A 17,500-nucleotide genomic window follows, 5' to 3' on the forward strand; every position below is an offset into this window, starting at 1 on the left:
TAAAAAATAGTTTTCAGGACTGTTTACCATTAAGTCTTTGCTCTTGCTTTTAATTCTTACTGAACCCATAAATTAGAGTGGTATATTATACTATATTATATTGGGTGCTGTCAAACGATTAATCCTGATTCAAAACAAAAGATTTTCATTTGCTTCTCAAAAAGCATTTCTAATTACTATCAGTTTTGAAAACAGTTCATATTTTTGTTTAAATAATCATTCAAAAGTGTTATATACAATACTTTTCTTCAACAAAGGTGCACTGAATTGATCAAAATCGATTATTACAATGTTATAAATGATGTCCGTTCAAATAAATGCAGATTTTTTAAACTTTCTACGCACACAAAGAATCTTGAAAACAACGTATCAGTGTTTTTGCAAAAAATATAAACTGTTTTCATAACTAAGCACTTTGATTTCCAAAGGAACATGTGCCACTGTAAACTGCGATTAATGTTAAATTAAATGAATTAAATTAATGCGATTAATTAAAAAAAAATCTGACGTTCCATTACATGAATAAATTGCATTTTAAAATATACTCATATTTACTGATAACTGATCATTTTCAAAAATCTACTTTTTTATTACATTATCACGTTTATCGCGTTTTGCTAGTTATTTTTTAACCTACTCAAAACAACCCAAGCGCGTTTTAATTGATACGACATGGCATGCGCAACGAAAAAACGAGGTCATTTTTGAAAAACGGCCAAAACTAGAGTTCTGAACTCTTCTTTTCCTCGAGCTTTCCCTCGTATCGCTGTCCGCTCCTCTCCGTCACGAGGCCCGGATGGATTTCTGAGCGCGAGGTAAAAGCACACACTCACGATGTAGGTGCATTTGGGCTGGAAGGCGTATGTGCCGCATGTGTACAGGTGCGTGTGGTTGTAGCTCTGCAGGAAGCGGATGTAGTTGAAGCACTCGGTCTGCGAAGACAGAAAGACACCGAGAGAAAAGAGGTGAGAGGGAGGGAGAGTAAATGCATTTCAGACAAAGTAAAGCTGTTAAAACATAAAGGATGCAACATCAGCCGCTACCTGGTTATTCTTCCCCTTCGCTGCGCACTCTCTTTTCTTTTCCGCCGGAGCAGACCACTCAATCTGAGAGAGAAAGAGACGTACGTGACTTTCACGAGCAAATGGCACTCCGCATGTAAAACCTGACCGCCGCAACTGGCAATTTGCTACAAATGGCTGTGGCATTGAAAGAGCGAGCCGTTTTTAAATGCAGATATTTTTGAATGATAAAACGCTAATGCCCTTTTTGTTCGATGGCTCGTGGAGTAGTATTTATCGGGCGCATTACGGGTTTTTTTGAATGAACGGAAAAAGCGCGTACCTGTGGTCGGAGCTGTCTGCTGATGTCGTTGGGATCCAGGGCGAAGATGTGCTCTCTGGCTCCGACGTACAAAACCCTCTCGTGCTCGGCCAGGGTCAACATGGTGTAGTTCCACACCCCGACCGCGCGAAACCGCGCCATGCTGTCGTGCACGTCTGAAAAAAAGCGAGAGAAAAAGGAAACGTGTGGGTTTTGTTGCCGGTATTAAATGTGATCCAAATGTCACTGATCCAATATGACTCTTGGGCTTTAAAAAAAATCTCTCACATTTATCATGTTCTCTTCGACGCTCCTGCTGAAAATGCCAACTTAGGCAAGCATGAATTTCCATGGATACTCATAACCTTTGCTTAAACCGGTTGGCAATGTGTTAAAAAGATTCATCCGGGCCGGTACGAATTAAAGCGATCCATTATGCCGGTTAGTGCAGGCTTTTAGTAAGGAGGTCTTGACATTTCAAGTTGCCTAAATTTGCATCGGATATGAATTAACAGTCAACGATATAAATGAAATCATTATACACTGAACATTAATTAAAAATGTTTATTGTTATATGCATTATATTTATAAGCAAATGCATTTTTTAATATGCATAGATATTTGTTACCCTGGACCACAAATGCAGTCTAAACTTGTCATTTGTTGAGATTGAGATTGAATAAATAAGCTTTCCACTGATTTGTTTGCTAGGATGATATTTGAGGATGCAAAAAAATCTACATATAAGTAAAGCTGTCCAAATGAAGTCCTTAGCAATGATGTTTACATATATATACAGTAGGAAATGTACTTTCTTTCTTTATATTTAAGTTCTTAAATTAATATCCCAATGATTTTTTGCATAAAAACGGCTCATTTTGAACCATGCAATATGTTGTTGCCAAATGTTGTCATATTGCGTTATATTTACACGTCAGCTGGATAAATAAGCTTTCCATTGATGTTTGGTTCGTTAGGACAGGACTATATCGAAGGTGCATGCAATCCAAGTTATTTCTACAAATATACCTGGGCTACTTTCGTGCTCCGGGCTCACGTTTCAGACATCAGATATAAACAAACAGACAAACAACCATTCGTTTACTTGATGTGTGGCTGATGCCTTCTCAACTAGTTGAAAACTAACTGGTAAGTTGGCTTTTAAAACAAAGGGCAACATCTTCTGTCTTGGTTTAAGCCAGGAGGGGACACCATGCATCCCTGAACACACAAGAACGCCGTGCCTGATCTGATTCATCGCTGCCACGGCAGATGGGCGCAGAGAGGAGAGAAGGTGATGACGAGCAAGTGCTCCAGGAGAAGGCACGAGGAGAGACACGGCGAGCGGCGATGGAAGTCAGGAGAGCGTGCGCTTATTAGTTGGAGAGCGGCAGCTTGTTAACGTATAAGAGGGCTGGATGATCCAAGAGGAGAGGGGAAACAGATTTCCCCCGGAGAGGACGGAGAACATCTGCTGGGCTGCGAACAGCCAGAGAGATGTGACAGAAACACACACGCGCTCGCGCTTCTAAACACCTGCGTAATGACTCGAACGCCTCTCAGACGAGTTTTGAGTTTTAGCGAGCTTTGTGCCGAGTGCCATTTCTCATTATTATTCGGAGAAGATGCCAATCACGCACAGATCCAGGGGCTGAGATGTACACATCATAAATAATCTTTCCAGTGTTGTACGGTTTGTTAGGATTTATATTCGCCTTTAAAGCTGTCCAGATGAAGTTCGTAGCAATGCATATCACCGATCAAAAATGAGGTTCATGGAATATCTTCACCGAACAAGATCTTTACTTAACAACTAAACAAACGGTTTTTGGCATGTGAGAATCGTTTTGACTCGTGCAGTGTGTTGTTGTGTGCTCCAGAGACACAGATACAGCCCCGAAGCCTTCACTAGGAACTGTGATGAGCTGTGAACGGTAGCTGACGGGAGAACAGTTCGAGATAAATCAATGTCAAATCTCCGATAAGCTGATTATTGTGATAAACGGCTGCTTAAAAACGCACGCGTTTGAAGTAGACCACAAAAAGTTGGTCCCAAGACAAGAACGCATTTGGGTTTTGATGAAAGGTTTTGATCCGCTTCAAAGGCTGTGTTTTAGCTGCAAATAAAATCAATCCTTACGAATGCTACAATATTAGTTTAAGCATCGCAACACTATCACATATGTTGACACAAAATCAATTAAAACTACGCCGACATAAAAAGCGGTAACGCTTTACATTAAGGTTACTAAGTCAATTCTGAAATGAACATTAACTAAGATTAATAACATCTGAAAAACTGTTCCTAGTTCATGTTAACTAACGAACAAACCTCATTGTAAAGCCTTATAAAATATACAATTTGAGTCTTTCTTTAAAGAACTGCAAAGAATCAAGCCTCATATCTATACCAATTATTCAATAAATATTGTGCAACTCTACGAAAACTGTATGTATGCAAATGTATAGTATATATTTATAATGTTAGTGTTTTGATACATGTTTTACATGCATAACAAATAAATATTGAAAATATATGTAGGCATCACAGCAATATAATATATATTTATAATATCACATTAAACGATATTCAATATCAGACATTAAATGATTATTATAAATACTATTCATTTCATTGAAAAACAAAGCAACGCATCTGCTATTGCATTTCATACGCTGGTTTTAAAAAATAATAACAATTAAAGCAGATAGATGAATAGTTTGTGCAGTTACAGCATCTTCCAGCAGGGGCTGACCGCCAAAGACAAGCTTGCAAAACTTTCCCATTTGTTTTCGGACGCTTAGCGGAATCAAACAAACAAAGGATGATCAAAAACAAGGAGCGCACAAAGAACGATTCGAGCAAAGCCAACGGGAGCGTATCTAACGGCGAGAGACGGAGCGCGGGGCTTAAAAAAGCTACAAGCTAAAAATAGATGTCACTTTGAATGGAATCCAGATGTGAGCAACATAAAGGGAACAGAGGTGAACTCTCTGTGTGTGTGTGTCTTTGTCCTTCATGAGTTCTCAGCCGGGCCGAATGAGAGGGCAGCGATCTCCGGTTGAGGGAAACGAGCCGCAGAACTGAAACGAGGCTGCTGTTTTCCTCTGATGTTCCTCCACGGCTCCTTACAAAGCAGCTTTGCTATAAATACAGTCCTGCCCTGCTTATAGCTCCTAACCGCAGCGCTCCGAACACACACTCTGCTATTAAAGACCTATTTTAAGGCCTTTGAAGCTTTGACATGGATACCAAAGAATGACTTGGAAACACAAAAAAATGGACACACGCACGCTAATTAGGAAGAGAAAAGCACACACACTGGCTCTAAAAACACACCCACGTTGGCTAGGACAGAGACGACTGACACACAGCAGCACGATTAACAGGAAGAGAGGGAAAGAAAGGCATTAGGAGAGACGCAGGTGGCGCTGGAGAGCGTGGGACGAGGGGAAGCGCTGTAATTGCTGTAGATTAGCTGCTTCGGGAAGAGAAGGGAACGCCGCTCGGCTTCAGGAAGCGCTCCACAACAATAGGCCCGGACGCTCACAAACGCCACGAACCGAGCGAAGGAGAGGCGACGGGAAAGCAGGGAGTCTTTTCACCGTAGGAGATATCGGTTCACGTTCCCAAACGCCATCAGCCGTAATAATCCAGCGATCTGATCCTCATCAGTCAGAAACAGTCTCTAAGAGCTCCTGAGAAACTCAAACACTTTGTTTCTTACCCCACACACACACACAAAAGATATACGTTTTTTTGTTTTAAAGCAAGCTATTTATTTTAGCTAAATGCATTTTTTATGTAGCTAAAATAATTGCATCCACCTACTTTAAATTAAAATCAATACACTTTTTTGTCATTGAGTTAATTTTCATATTTCTAACTAAATGGTGAATGAGAGTTTCTTCGCCTGTCGTCTCGCTCTGTCGGCTTTTTATTGTTGTTGCATATAACAATTTTGATTATGTAGTATTATAGCGTTTATTAGCTTGAATACGCGTGACTCGATGCTTCAACTAATTGCAAATAATCAACCAAAGTCTCACCGAAATGTTAGATTAATTGCTTCACACCAGACTCAACTCTTTCTCCTAGTTAGCAAACAGAGGCTTCTGCTTAAAGGTGCTGCGGAAAGAAAAAGCACACATAAACTGACAGACATCTCCAGTTTTTGACAGATGTCACTGGAATACGTGTCATGGCTGTCTCGCTGACGCTGGAAACAGCAGGAAAGAGTCAGGGGATCGGCCCACGTCTTCTAGCCTAGCCCAAAACGCGCCGCGTGTGACTCATTGTGCGTTTTCATGATTGCTGACATCTGGCTTCCCAACATGTGTTAGAGGACATGCGCTCGAATTCAACAAAACAGCTAAGAGAAATGACTCCCGGCAGCCTTTTTTCTTCCGAGCAGTCTCTATAAAACGCAAGTAGAAAATAGCAGGTCGTTAGTTAATGACACCAGCTACCGGGTTTTCCAAGTTTCAGAAAGCACCGTAACCCGGTCAAAGATTTAGCTAACTGAAAAACTAAAAATGTTAAAAATGATTTTGGTTAAACCGTAATAAAATGGGTGTCATTTGTTTACGTGAATGCATTAACTAACTTGAGCGGTGCATTTATTACACTATTTATAAAGATTAGTTAACAGGAGTTGATGACTTCATGTTAGTGCATTAACTAATGTTAACAAACACAACTTCTGATTTTAATAATGCATTAGTAAATGCTGAAATAAATATTAATAAACACCGTAGAAGTATTGTTCATTCTTAGTTCATGTTTACTGATGTTGGTTAACCGGTGCTAACTAATGGCCTTTATTGTAAAGTGTTACCAAAATGATAAAAGCACACTAAAAATTGAAAATATAAATAGTATATAGTATTTAGCTATAGCTGTAGCTATACTAATTGCAATAAAAACGCCAAAACAAAACAATTTTTACTGCAATAAAACTAATTTTCCGTAAGGGTACAAATATGCTATGCAACACATATAATGGTATATAAAGTATAAGATAGAAACCAGTTGCTATTTCAAAACAGAGCTAAACACAACAGCTATATGCTCAGATCTGCCAAGATACAAAAACATTCACAAGCATTCATATTTTAGAGGAAGCAACAGCAAACAGTCACACAGAATGCACGTACTGCCATGAATTAACCGGAGCGAGATTACGATGACAAATCATTATGTTTTTCGCTAGAAATTAAGCTCACTGAAAAAAATGCATTCAGCGAGACCAAAAACATGCACCAGGAAAGTCATTTTCCACTCACGCGCATTTTTTGTAGTGTGCATTAAGTGCACTGAAAAAAATACATTCAATAAGACCAAAGACATGCACCAGGAAAGTCAGTATGGTCAATTTTGATTTCATATTGACTTGAAGTCTCCCGAGCTGCGAAACAGCAATGAAGCTGTCCTCGGGGCTCAACGAGAGCGGAGAGAGAAAATGACAGAAACAGTACGGGAGTAAAAGAGCAAGGTGGAAATGCGGAGGGGGGCAAAAATGCAAGATTGAAAGAAAATGAAAGAGAGAGCGGAAGAGACAGGATGACAGTAAAAGGGAGAGATGTGTGAAAGGTTGTTGGAAATAGGCCGGCGTTTGACGGACCGGGGGGAGGCTGCAGTCGAGAATTGAACTCACAGCTTGTACCGAGTTTGACCTTTCGTGAAAGTGGCGGGCGCGCGGGAAAAAAAACAGAAACGCTTTCTTTTCTCGGTCCCCTTTAACAAAACAGGCCTCCTTCTGGAGCGAGCGGGTCCACAAAGGGTACGGGAGACAGATTTATTGAATGAAAACAGAAACGCACTTTTACAGACAATGAGGCGTACGAGTCTGTTAGAGAGGATGAATCACAGACGTGTGAGAGGAGGAGTCGAGCACAGACAGACGGATAGCACACACACACACACACACACCGGGCCTGTCCTTTTCAGCGGAGGCCGTCATTATAGTAATTGGAGGGTAGAGAGATGTGCTAGGCAGGCAGTCCCTTTCTCTCTCTCTCTCTCTGTAGCTTTGCCTTCCTCAGCGCGTTGGACTTATTCGCGTATAAATTCACAAACTCTCTAAGTCAGCTGAAGTTTCATTTGGCCTCTGATCAAATTCAGCTTTAATTTTCTGTTTGATCCGAGAGCCAGTGACTGCGGATGCAAATTAACTTTGTATAGCTATCTCTGCCGCGACACCTTTGTTGTGCTTTGTCCCTGTAGAAATGAATGAAGTAAACTGAACTGTAGATTTTCAGTTCGCATTTTACGTTATGTTACATTTTTTTTTTTCATTTTAGCTTTTGTTAAAAGTTTTGGTAAATTTGTTCCATGCTGTATAATCCTATTAAGCTTACAATATCTTTTTGTTTTTCTTCTAGAAATGACACTAAGCCATATTACACTTATTCCTCGCATAAGTTTAATTTTAAACCTTTATTAAAATTAATCTTTAATTTTGTATTTGATTCATATATGATATATATATATATATATATATATATATATATATATATATATATATATATATATATATATATATATATATATATATATATATATATATATATATATATATATATATATATATATATATATATATATATATATATATATATATATATTTTTTTTTTTTTATATATATATATATATATATATATATATATATATATATATATATATATATATATATATATATACTCTAAATGTTCAGTGTAAATTTTTTTTTAGGGTTAGGGTTATTTTTTTATCATATTTATTTATCGATTATTTTTCCAGTTTAGATTAAAGTTATTTTTATTTCACATTTAGCTTTAGTATATTGTTTTCATCCAATATGTATATTTGAATTTCCTCCCCCTTTATTTCGATGACTTCAAGCGAGTTTTCGAGTAGTTTTAGTTTAGTCGTACGTCAGCAGGAGTCTTTAATTTTCTGTTTGACCTGCTCTGCTTCTCTCTCTCTCTCTCTCTCTCTCTCTCTCTCTCTCTGTCTCTCTCTCTCTCTCTCTCTCTCTCTCTCTCTCTCTCTCTCTCTCTCTCTCTCTCTCTCTCTTTTTCTCGGCTCTGCTGTGGAAAGTTACGGGTGGAGCCTGCGACTCTCTCTTGAACTCTCAGAGCTGTTTCTCAGAGCGAAGACAGCAGTATAACGACTGCCAGAGCAAGTCACAGCACTCTGATAACGAACGGAGGGGGAGAGATGGGAATGAAAAAAGACATTTAGTCGCAAGAAGGACGCCTGTTTACTTGCGAATCCCTGATGTCTTTAGGATGGCGATAATTGTGGAGGAGGGGTCTTTGGGGGGCTGTGGGTGTGGAAAGCAGTGGGTAAATATTATCTCTGCTGCGATCCAGCTCTCCACCTCCAACCACACACACACACACACACACACACGCACACGCAAGCTCTAAATCCCTCAGACTGCCAGTCTAAGCACTCTGCACACTCACACACATAAACATTAAACTGCACTCTGATGCTTTGCCTGCTTTTCAGTCTTTCATCCTCCCCGAAAAGCGCATGTGTGCCGCGCAGGCCTACTGTTTTCATGGTTTAGGGCCCAAACGCAGTCACACATGACCTGAAAACAGTAGTTAAACACACACTGTGTACTTTTTCTCTCTCTCTTTCCCTCTCTAAAGTCATTTCCTGTCCATTTAAGGCTGTGTTCCCAGACTCTGTGCTCCCTACTGAGGGCTTAAAAGGAGATGCTATCAGTTTTTGCGTGCACATATAAAATCATGCCTACTGCTTGATGTTTACTGTAGATGATTGTTTGATTATCAGCTGTGATTTAGATTAAAACAGGAAACCACTTGCTAAACAGTTGTGCCGCTTTTCCATGCAGCTTATCATGAACCACCAGTAATCTAGTCACTTTAATTCTGTTTTTTTTTAACTGCGCACACACTAAATCTTTACTTGTCAGGCTCAAAGTTGACTCTCAAACAGCTGAAGCTCACGCCAAAACCATTCACTAAATCTCTGCAACATAAAAAAATCCAACAGGAGTTAATATTATGGCAGATGTGTTTGCAAATGTTTTTGAGATGCGTTTATGGTATTTTGAATGCAGTGCATCATTTTGCAAGACATATTTAGTTTTTTTTTGCGTGCAATTCTTGGATTTATATGTAAAGTTGGGGGAAAAAAGAGGCAAAATGTAAGCGGTTGAGAATACGTAATCTCAACCTCTATATGTAAACGATTGTTCAAAGGTTTAGGGTCAGTAAGTATTTTTTTATTCAGAAAGGACACATTAAATTGATGAAAAGTGACAGCAAAGACATTTGTAATGTCACAAAATATTTTTAGTTCGAAGAAATGCTGTTCTTCTGAGCCTCTATTCATTAAAAGAAATTAAATCACAAGAATAAATTACATTTTAAAAACGTTCATTTAAATAAATTTGGATCACAAAAGCAGTCAGACAACTGCTCAGTTTTTCTTTTATGACAAAATCATTTGGATATTTTGTACTTTCCCTTCCCTAAATATATCAAAACTTTCTTATTAGTCATTTGCATCGCTAAGAACTTTATTTGGACAACTTTGAAAGCATTGGATTTTTTTTTTTGCTCCCTCAGAATCCAGATTTTCTAATAGTCCGATCATAACAAACCACACATCAGTGCAAAAATCATTTATTCAGACGATCCTAATTAGAAAAAAAAGACCATTATGATTGGTTTTGTGGTTAATGCGAGACACTTCGACAACATTGCAAAATCGTCCAGACCGCGGTGTATATTACGCTTTATTTAAATAGCAAAAAGACACTGCTGTTTACCTGGAACAATTATCATTGAGATATTGCGTTAAACTTAAAAAGGATCTTTATAGACGTAATGCATGGGATGACGGAGAAGAGTGTTATCAGGGCAGGCATCCAGACGTGTGTCGTAGACTAGAGCACTTTCTGCATTTTAAAGAGCTGATTCAGATGTCTGGACTACAGCAGTGAAGCCATGTTTTACAATCTCAGTCTGCTCCGATCTTTTATTCTGAACTGGCCCGCATCTGCCACGCCAATTACCATCAACGCTAATTTATAAAATGCGTTTGCGCCATGATTACAGAGCTAAATAAACGCAAGCACACCACACGAATCGCTATCGTAAACCATATTTTAGACAAGAACATTTGCAAATGCTTAAAAGATTGACTTTCCTCAGCTTTCGGCACGTTTTGCTGCTAGGTCACAATTTTCTTACCCAACTGGCCAATTGTTTTTCCTCCTATTTTAAGTGCTGATTTTGTCAGACGTGTGCTAAAGATGTAAAAAAAGGTGCATACACGTGATTCAGATGATGTTATCTGAAAACAAGTCTTGTAATATTAAGCAATTTTGCGTCGTAGTGTTATGCGCTTTTACGCTTCTCGGAAAAATGCTGATGCAGAGTAACTCGTTCTACACTGAATTCAGAGAAAGCATAAAACATCGTGAGAAAGGAAGAAGAAAGGCATATGAATAGGGATGAAAGCTCTTTACCATAAAGACCTGTAAAGCATGCAGTAATGTGATATCTCTTTAAATTCAAAGCAGAAATCGTATCTTAAATCTGCATGGAGAATGAAGGAGGGTCGACTAAAGGAAAGAAGAAAGAGACGGATGAATAAAGAAAGGAGGAGTGTCGTAAAAACAGTGTGAGAAAAAAGGGAACGTTCTCGTTTGCTTTGAGTTCTGTTCGGTCATTAGATACTCACCATTATATTTGACCGTCTTGCGAGGGACGGGGTTCCAGTTGACGCAAATCCCCTTTTCAAAGCCGATCACAAACATCACCAGAAGAACTTTGGCGCACCCCATTTCTTTTATAACGCAGATTGTGATTGGACGAGAAGCAAGGGCTCTGATTGGACGACGAGGCTCCAGACGCACACAACGGCTCCTGTCAGGGGAGATGAAGAAGAGAAAAAACAGAAACAAAAGTGATTAGGAGACACACGGCAGCGTCCCGAAAGCCTTCCTCTCAACAGACCGTCAGGATAAATGTATCCTCACTGTAAACATTTACATGCGAAATTTAAATGTCAAGAAAAATGGCCAAATAAAATGTTGAGAATGAACTCATTTAATTGCAAGAAAAAAGTTATGTTTAAAAAACAAATTGCTTTTATTCTCAACATTTTATTTAGACTTTGTTCACAATATTTAATGGCTTAATTTTCAACATTTTTTCTTGACTACGTTGACAAGTTTTAAAATTACTGTAATCACGAGATGGGTTTATTTTTTTAATTAGCTTGGCCCTAATCCTCTTCCGTACAAACCTAAATAAAATACTTGTACTAAAAGTAAAATAAAATATATAAAAAACATCGTTTTTGTGCGTAAAACGGCTTACGACTCAGATGTCGAGGAAACAGATAAGAGCTGTTGAATGTACTCTAGGCCTCAAAACTATGAGAACGGCGGCAATCAACAAATGTTCAAAAGACGAGCTCTTTAACTAACAATGATGACAACAAAAAAGTTTAAACGAAGTCAGCAAATAGCGAAACAATAATCCTATGCAATGCATGCTGGGAAATCCGGTAACAGTTGCTGATTAGCATGCATATTACTAGAATATTAGTCATTTATTAGTGCTAATTAAGCACACATTAATGCCTTAATCTACATGCCTAATCCTACCAAATACAGCTACTAACTACTGCTAACTTAACTGTTAATGCAAGCAAATGAAGAATTTATTGAAGGAAAAGAGCCAAGAGCCAAGAGCCACCAGGAATTCTTCATTTTTGACTAGTTGAGACGACATTTAGTGTAATTCAGCCGGTCTGCCAAGAACAGAGCGTTTTTTTAGTATTTGAGCCTCGAAAGGTCTCGTGAGCTGGAAAATGCTTCAGACCAGCAGCTAAACTGCGGATGCTCGTCAGCGCATGACAGGATCGACACGACTCGCCGGCGTTTACGAAGAACACGTCAAACGCAGAGGAAGGCCTGTTCTTGACAGACAAACGGGAGATGCGTTTGTAATTATAATTCTGCGTTCTCTCGAATGCATTAGGTTTGAAGGGTAAAAAAAAAAAAGGCCTGATCTGTCCAGTCTGTTCAGCAATTGCCGTTTTCACACGTTTGCTCTAATCATCGACTCGCACCTGCTTCTCTCCATTAAAAAGGGAAATTAGGGCCTTGATAATATTTGCTGATTTGAGAGCAAACCCATTGACTTTTAAATGCGCGTCAAATGTCAAATAGTGTTTAGCGGCGCCGATAACAATGTAAAGACCTCCCTCTCCCTGCCCCGCGCTTTATCATTCGGTCTGAAAAGGTTGTGTGAATTTTAAAAGTTCTGGATGATAAGCGGGTGTGGGGGAGCGGGATTGAGATGCGGACCTGCGCCGGAGCAATCTCGCGACCATTGATTTCTGTTTTTCTTTTTTCATTAGCATGAAAGAGAGAGCCAGAGAGACAGATAAGAGAAGTCAGAGATGGTGGCGATTTGCTCCAAATGAGTTGTCCGTAATAGAGGGGTTGCAATATAGCAATTCGATGACTCACATCTCCTCTTGCACAGCGGTTTTTTATTGGATCGATGCGCTGTTGCTTATATCTGTGCTGTTAGAGGGATCGGGACGCGTCAGACGCTTGTGACTCTTAAAAAACAGGTCATTGTGTTCTCCGCTCTTTTTCTGAGTTTATTCGCAAAAACACATCATGCAAAAATCGTGTCGTTTTTATCATGTTATCGTGTTTTTAGCGGGATTTAGTTAGCAGCATTTTTGTAGTTATTTTTACTTACTTAAAAAAAAAAACAACTGCGGATTGATTGAGATTAAATGGAATAGACAATGAAAAAATTATAAAGTGAAGTTATCGGTTTTCGCAAATGAACGTGAGATAATTAAGATATTCAGTGTTTATAATGGAGTCTCTTATGCTAATCGGTACTGTATTCATTTGATAAAACATTCAGAGAAAATTGTGAAATATTATTGCAATTTATAATAACAGTTTTCAATTTTAATATAATTTAAATGTTATTTATTACTATGATACGCAGCTGAATTTTCAGCATCATTACTCCAGTCTCCAGTGTCACATGATCCTTCAGAAATCATAATAATATACTGATTTATAGTTAGTGTTGGAAACAGTTTTTGTTTTTTTCAGGGTTCTGTAATAAAAAATAATCTATATATTTATTTATTTTACAATATACACTACACTATTTTTTTTAAACAAATTAATACTTTAATTCAGCATGAAAGTGTTAAATGAATAAAAAGTAATAGTAAAGAACGCTTTCTATTTTTAATAAATGCTGTTTTTTTAATCTAAAAAAGTATCAATTGTTCAAAATCATCAACATATTAGTTATTTTCAGTATTTTTTATCAAGTAAGCACAGCCTTGAAGAGCATAAGAAAAATATATCTACAAACACACACACACACACACACACACGCACACACACACACTCACACGCACACACACTCACGCACACACACACACACACACAGACACACACACACACACACACACACACACACACACACACACACACACACACACACACACACACACACACACACACACACACACACACACACACACACACACACACACTCACACACACACACACACGCACACACACACACACACACACACACACACACACACACACACACACACACACACACACACACACACACACACACACACACACACACACACACACACACACACACACGCACACACACACTCACACACACACACACACATACATAATTATTAACCATTTTTGAAAAGATTGAATGAGATATGTTGCAATAATTAATAGTAATGCATGCAATTTTTCTGCCACATAATAAGATATCTGAGCGTCAGACGCTTCATATGATCATGTCTGACCTGCAGAGGATTATGGGTAGAGCTCCACCAGCAGCAGAGCAGCTCTCAAAGACCTTGTGCTAAATCTCCGGAAAACTACCGTTTCAACCCCGAAGAACAGAGAGTAAATCTCACATGTCATGTACGAAGGAACACTGCTGCTGCTATATTATTTCCCATATAGAAAATACATTTTCTACACTTTATAAAATGTATTATTTAAATTATTGGTCCCACTTTATATTAAGTGGCCTTAACTACTATGTAGATTTAAATTAATCATTTGATACAATGCACTTATTGTGTACATATGTGTACTTATACCTATATGTAATTACATCTGTAATGTAAACAATAATTTGTGTTATTGCATTCATAAATACACCGTTGATCACAATAAATACATTTAACTCATTTTTTAAAGCAAGTACATAGTAGTTAAGGCCACCTGATATAAAGTGTGATCAAAACACTACACACAAATGTCAATATACAGAACCCATGCAAGAGCTTAGCACAGACGCCGAAGAAATCAGCTAATCAGACAATAAAAGTGTCCCTCATTCAAAGGAAGTGAACTTTGTGAAGATGGATGCATGCTCAAAGAGCTGTTTTTTCAATGAGCTCCTCCCAAAAGAAAACAAACGGCCGCTCTTCCGTCGTTATTCATCCCCGCCCGGAAAAAGGCCAAAGGTCGAGAGATGACCAGCTCTGTGAGTCTAAAGCATTTCCCATCTCCTAGCAGCCCGCTCTCGTCCTCCTGGCAATAACAAGCTCTTCTCCAGAACTAACAGCCGATCCCATGTTCACCATCTACACTAAAACAAGACCCTATGACCTCTGACCTCCTGACCCCCGGGAGACAGCTGAGGTCAAGGCAACAGCACAGATGAAGGCGGAGACTGTGAACTAAACATAAACGCGTATTTTCCAGTTTCAAGAGCTCTCCTCTTCCTTCCTTCCATCTCCAGTCGTCTCTCTTTTAATGCAAGTTAAACAAAGACCTTTGCAAGTCGGTGGCCGGTGGTTTCCCAATCAGACTGACCGCTCAACACCAGCTGCTCGACGCTATCAACAGATCCTCAAAAAAGCGCCCAGACCGTCTCTAAAAAAGCGCACGGCGTAAACAGAACCAGTGGAAATCTGCTTTCAGCATATGATCTATTTATTTCGGTATATGATCAGATGGCGCTAGTCAAAACACGGCGGCATGCATCCATCCCCAGAGACAGAGCGGATCTGTTCTAGCCACAGAAGCAGGGTCAGAGGAGCCTCTCAAGGTCTCCGTCCTGCCCCTGAAGTCTTGTTTATGCTCGACGCATTCAGTCTGGCGTGAAGCGCCTCAGAGGCACTGAGACATGTTTACTCTATACATTTTCCCTTGCATTATTTTCCGACGCAGTAGAGAACACTGCTAAAGCACTGCTAGTTTATATTTAACCCACTCGAGTAACTTGAAATGTTGGCCTGGAAAACACCTTTCCGAACGTTTTGAAATAAATAAATAAGGCTTGAATGTTGATAGAAAAAACAATAAAGTATTCAAAAACAAATGCAATTATGAATACGGTATATATTGAATATATATATATGTTTATATATATATATATATATATATATATATAGTAGATATATGTGTATATACATATATATATATATATATATATATATATATATATATATATATATATATATATATATATATATATATATATATATATATATATATATATATATATATATATAAAGGTTATTTTTAAAAAATATATTATTTGAGCATGTTTCCAATCTTTCTACTTTATTTTCAAAGTGAAATTTGTATCGAAGTAAATTCTAATATGTGCAATGTTTGGTGCAGAAACGTAAACATTTAGCAAATACAAATAATTAGAAAAGAAACAGCAAGTAAAATTACGTAATAAAGATGAAATTGTGAAGTAGGAACGCATGCATGTAAAACATACCCGATAATCTTTGCTTATTGTACATGCCATTCAAAATGCCACTTCTGCGGCGTACGCCAGTGGTTTTTTCAGTTTAGCAACATGCATTTAAATGCAAATTGATCTTGTAAAACATTTTAAACGTAGCCGACGTCTTAACGCTACAATGTAAGTGCTTTGTTATATGCGACCGACTTTATTCCAGGTAAAATGATAGGCTCACGTGTTTCGATTCACTAAATTCAATTCTCGATGGCACAACACCTTGAAACAAACACCTCTATTAAACCAACCTCCATTTACAGTCTGCAGATGAACGCTAATTGCGCCAGGAAAAGAGTTTTGTGAATTAGGCACGATCTATAATAAGCCTCATTTACATAGAAGAGAGGTGCGTTTGCACTGAAAAGAATGACAACGTCTTGATTTGAAAGGTTTTAAATAACACGGCGCAGCAGCTGCATTTCACCTGATTCAACCGCGTGACGTATTTGAAATGAATAAGACATTTTGCGCTGAAACGTCTGTGAACTTTCAGAAAGAGTCTGAAGACTTCAGAGAGACTGCGCTGATGAAAGCGCCGAGCTGAGGTTTAATGCCGTTTGCTCTTTGTTTATGTCTTGGAGACGGCGCCTGCAGCTGGCATGCATGTGTGTTTCTTGGTAGAAGAAAGTGTGAATGTTGTTTGGGTCGGACGGTGTGTGTGCTGTAAGTGTGACTGATGATGTTAGGAGTGGGAGTGTGTGAAAGAGTGGGAGGCTGACAGCTCCGGTGTGTGTGTGTGTGTGTGTGTGTGTGTGTTGAGTGATGGAGTGTGTGTGTGTCCGCTCTCGGACATCAACAAGCCGGGTGATGTTTCATTAGTGAATGAGCCTAGATGAAAGTCTTAATAATCAGACGGAGTTTGACCAGCTGCTGGAGCATCCCACTTCCTGTTTCCTTCCCATCCCTTCCTGTCACCGGCATCCCCACGGAAACAAGAGCTCCACGATCAAGGCCATCTTTGAATCGGGAGAAATTACAGCTCAATTACGGCTTAAAGCGCTTAATTATCAAGCCAAGAGAAAAATCAAAAGAAGGGGTGTTTAGATGGCCTTCAGGATCGTTCTCTAGATCTCACTTTGGGTGTCGCTTCATCTTTAATGAGACTTGGGTTGATTTTTTTTAATTAAAACGACTTTTTTTGTTATATGAAAGAAAAAAATGAAAAGCTATTGAGTTATACCTCTGAAACTTTTCAAATGTATCTACTAGTGCTGTGAAATGATTCATTAAAAATAAAATATGTCTGTATTTATATTTACATAATAAATATACACAGCGCACACACATATATCGCATATTATATATGTAGGTTTGTTGTCCCAGATGTTCTTTGCTTTAAATCCCCTCT

At 38.6% G+C, this 17,500-nt stretch overlaps 1 protein-coding gene across 1 annotated transcript in view; it reads right to left on the minus strand.

The window, feature by feature from the left end:
• Positions 1–17,500, minus strand: part of LOC122345463 (semaphorin-4C-like) — a 66,674-nt gene that overhangs the window by 17,361 nt on the left and 31,813 nt on the right. Inside the window, 4 exon segments of the mRNA XM_043239626.1 lie at positions 834–932; positions 1,044–1,106; positions 1,345–1,499; positions 11,033–11,217. Coding sequence (XP_043095561.1) covers positions 834–932; positions 1,044–1,106; positions 1,345–1,499; positions 11,033–11,135 — 420 coding nt within the window. The 5' untranslated portion in view covers positions 11,136–11,217.

Source organism: Puntigrus tetrazona, chromosome 5, assembly GCF_018831695.1.
Source record: "Puntigrus tetrazona isolate hp1 chromosome 5, ASM1883169v1, whole genome shotgun sequence".
Lineage (NCBI taxonomy): Eukaryota > Metazoa > Chordata > Actinopteri > Cypriniformes > Cyprinidae > Puntigrus > Puntigrus tetrazona.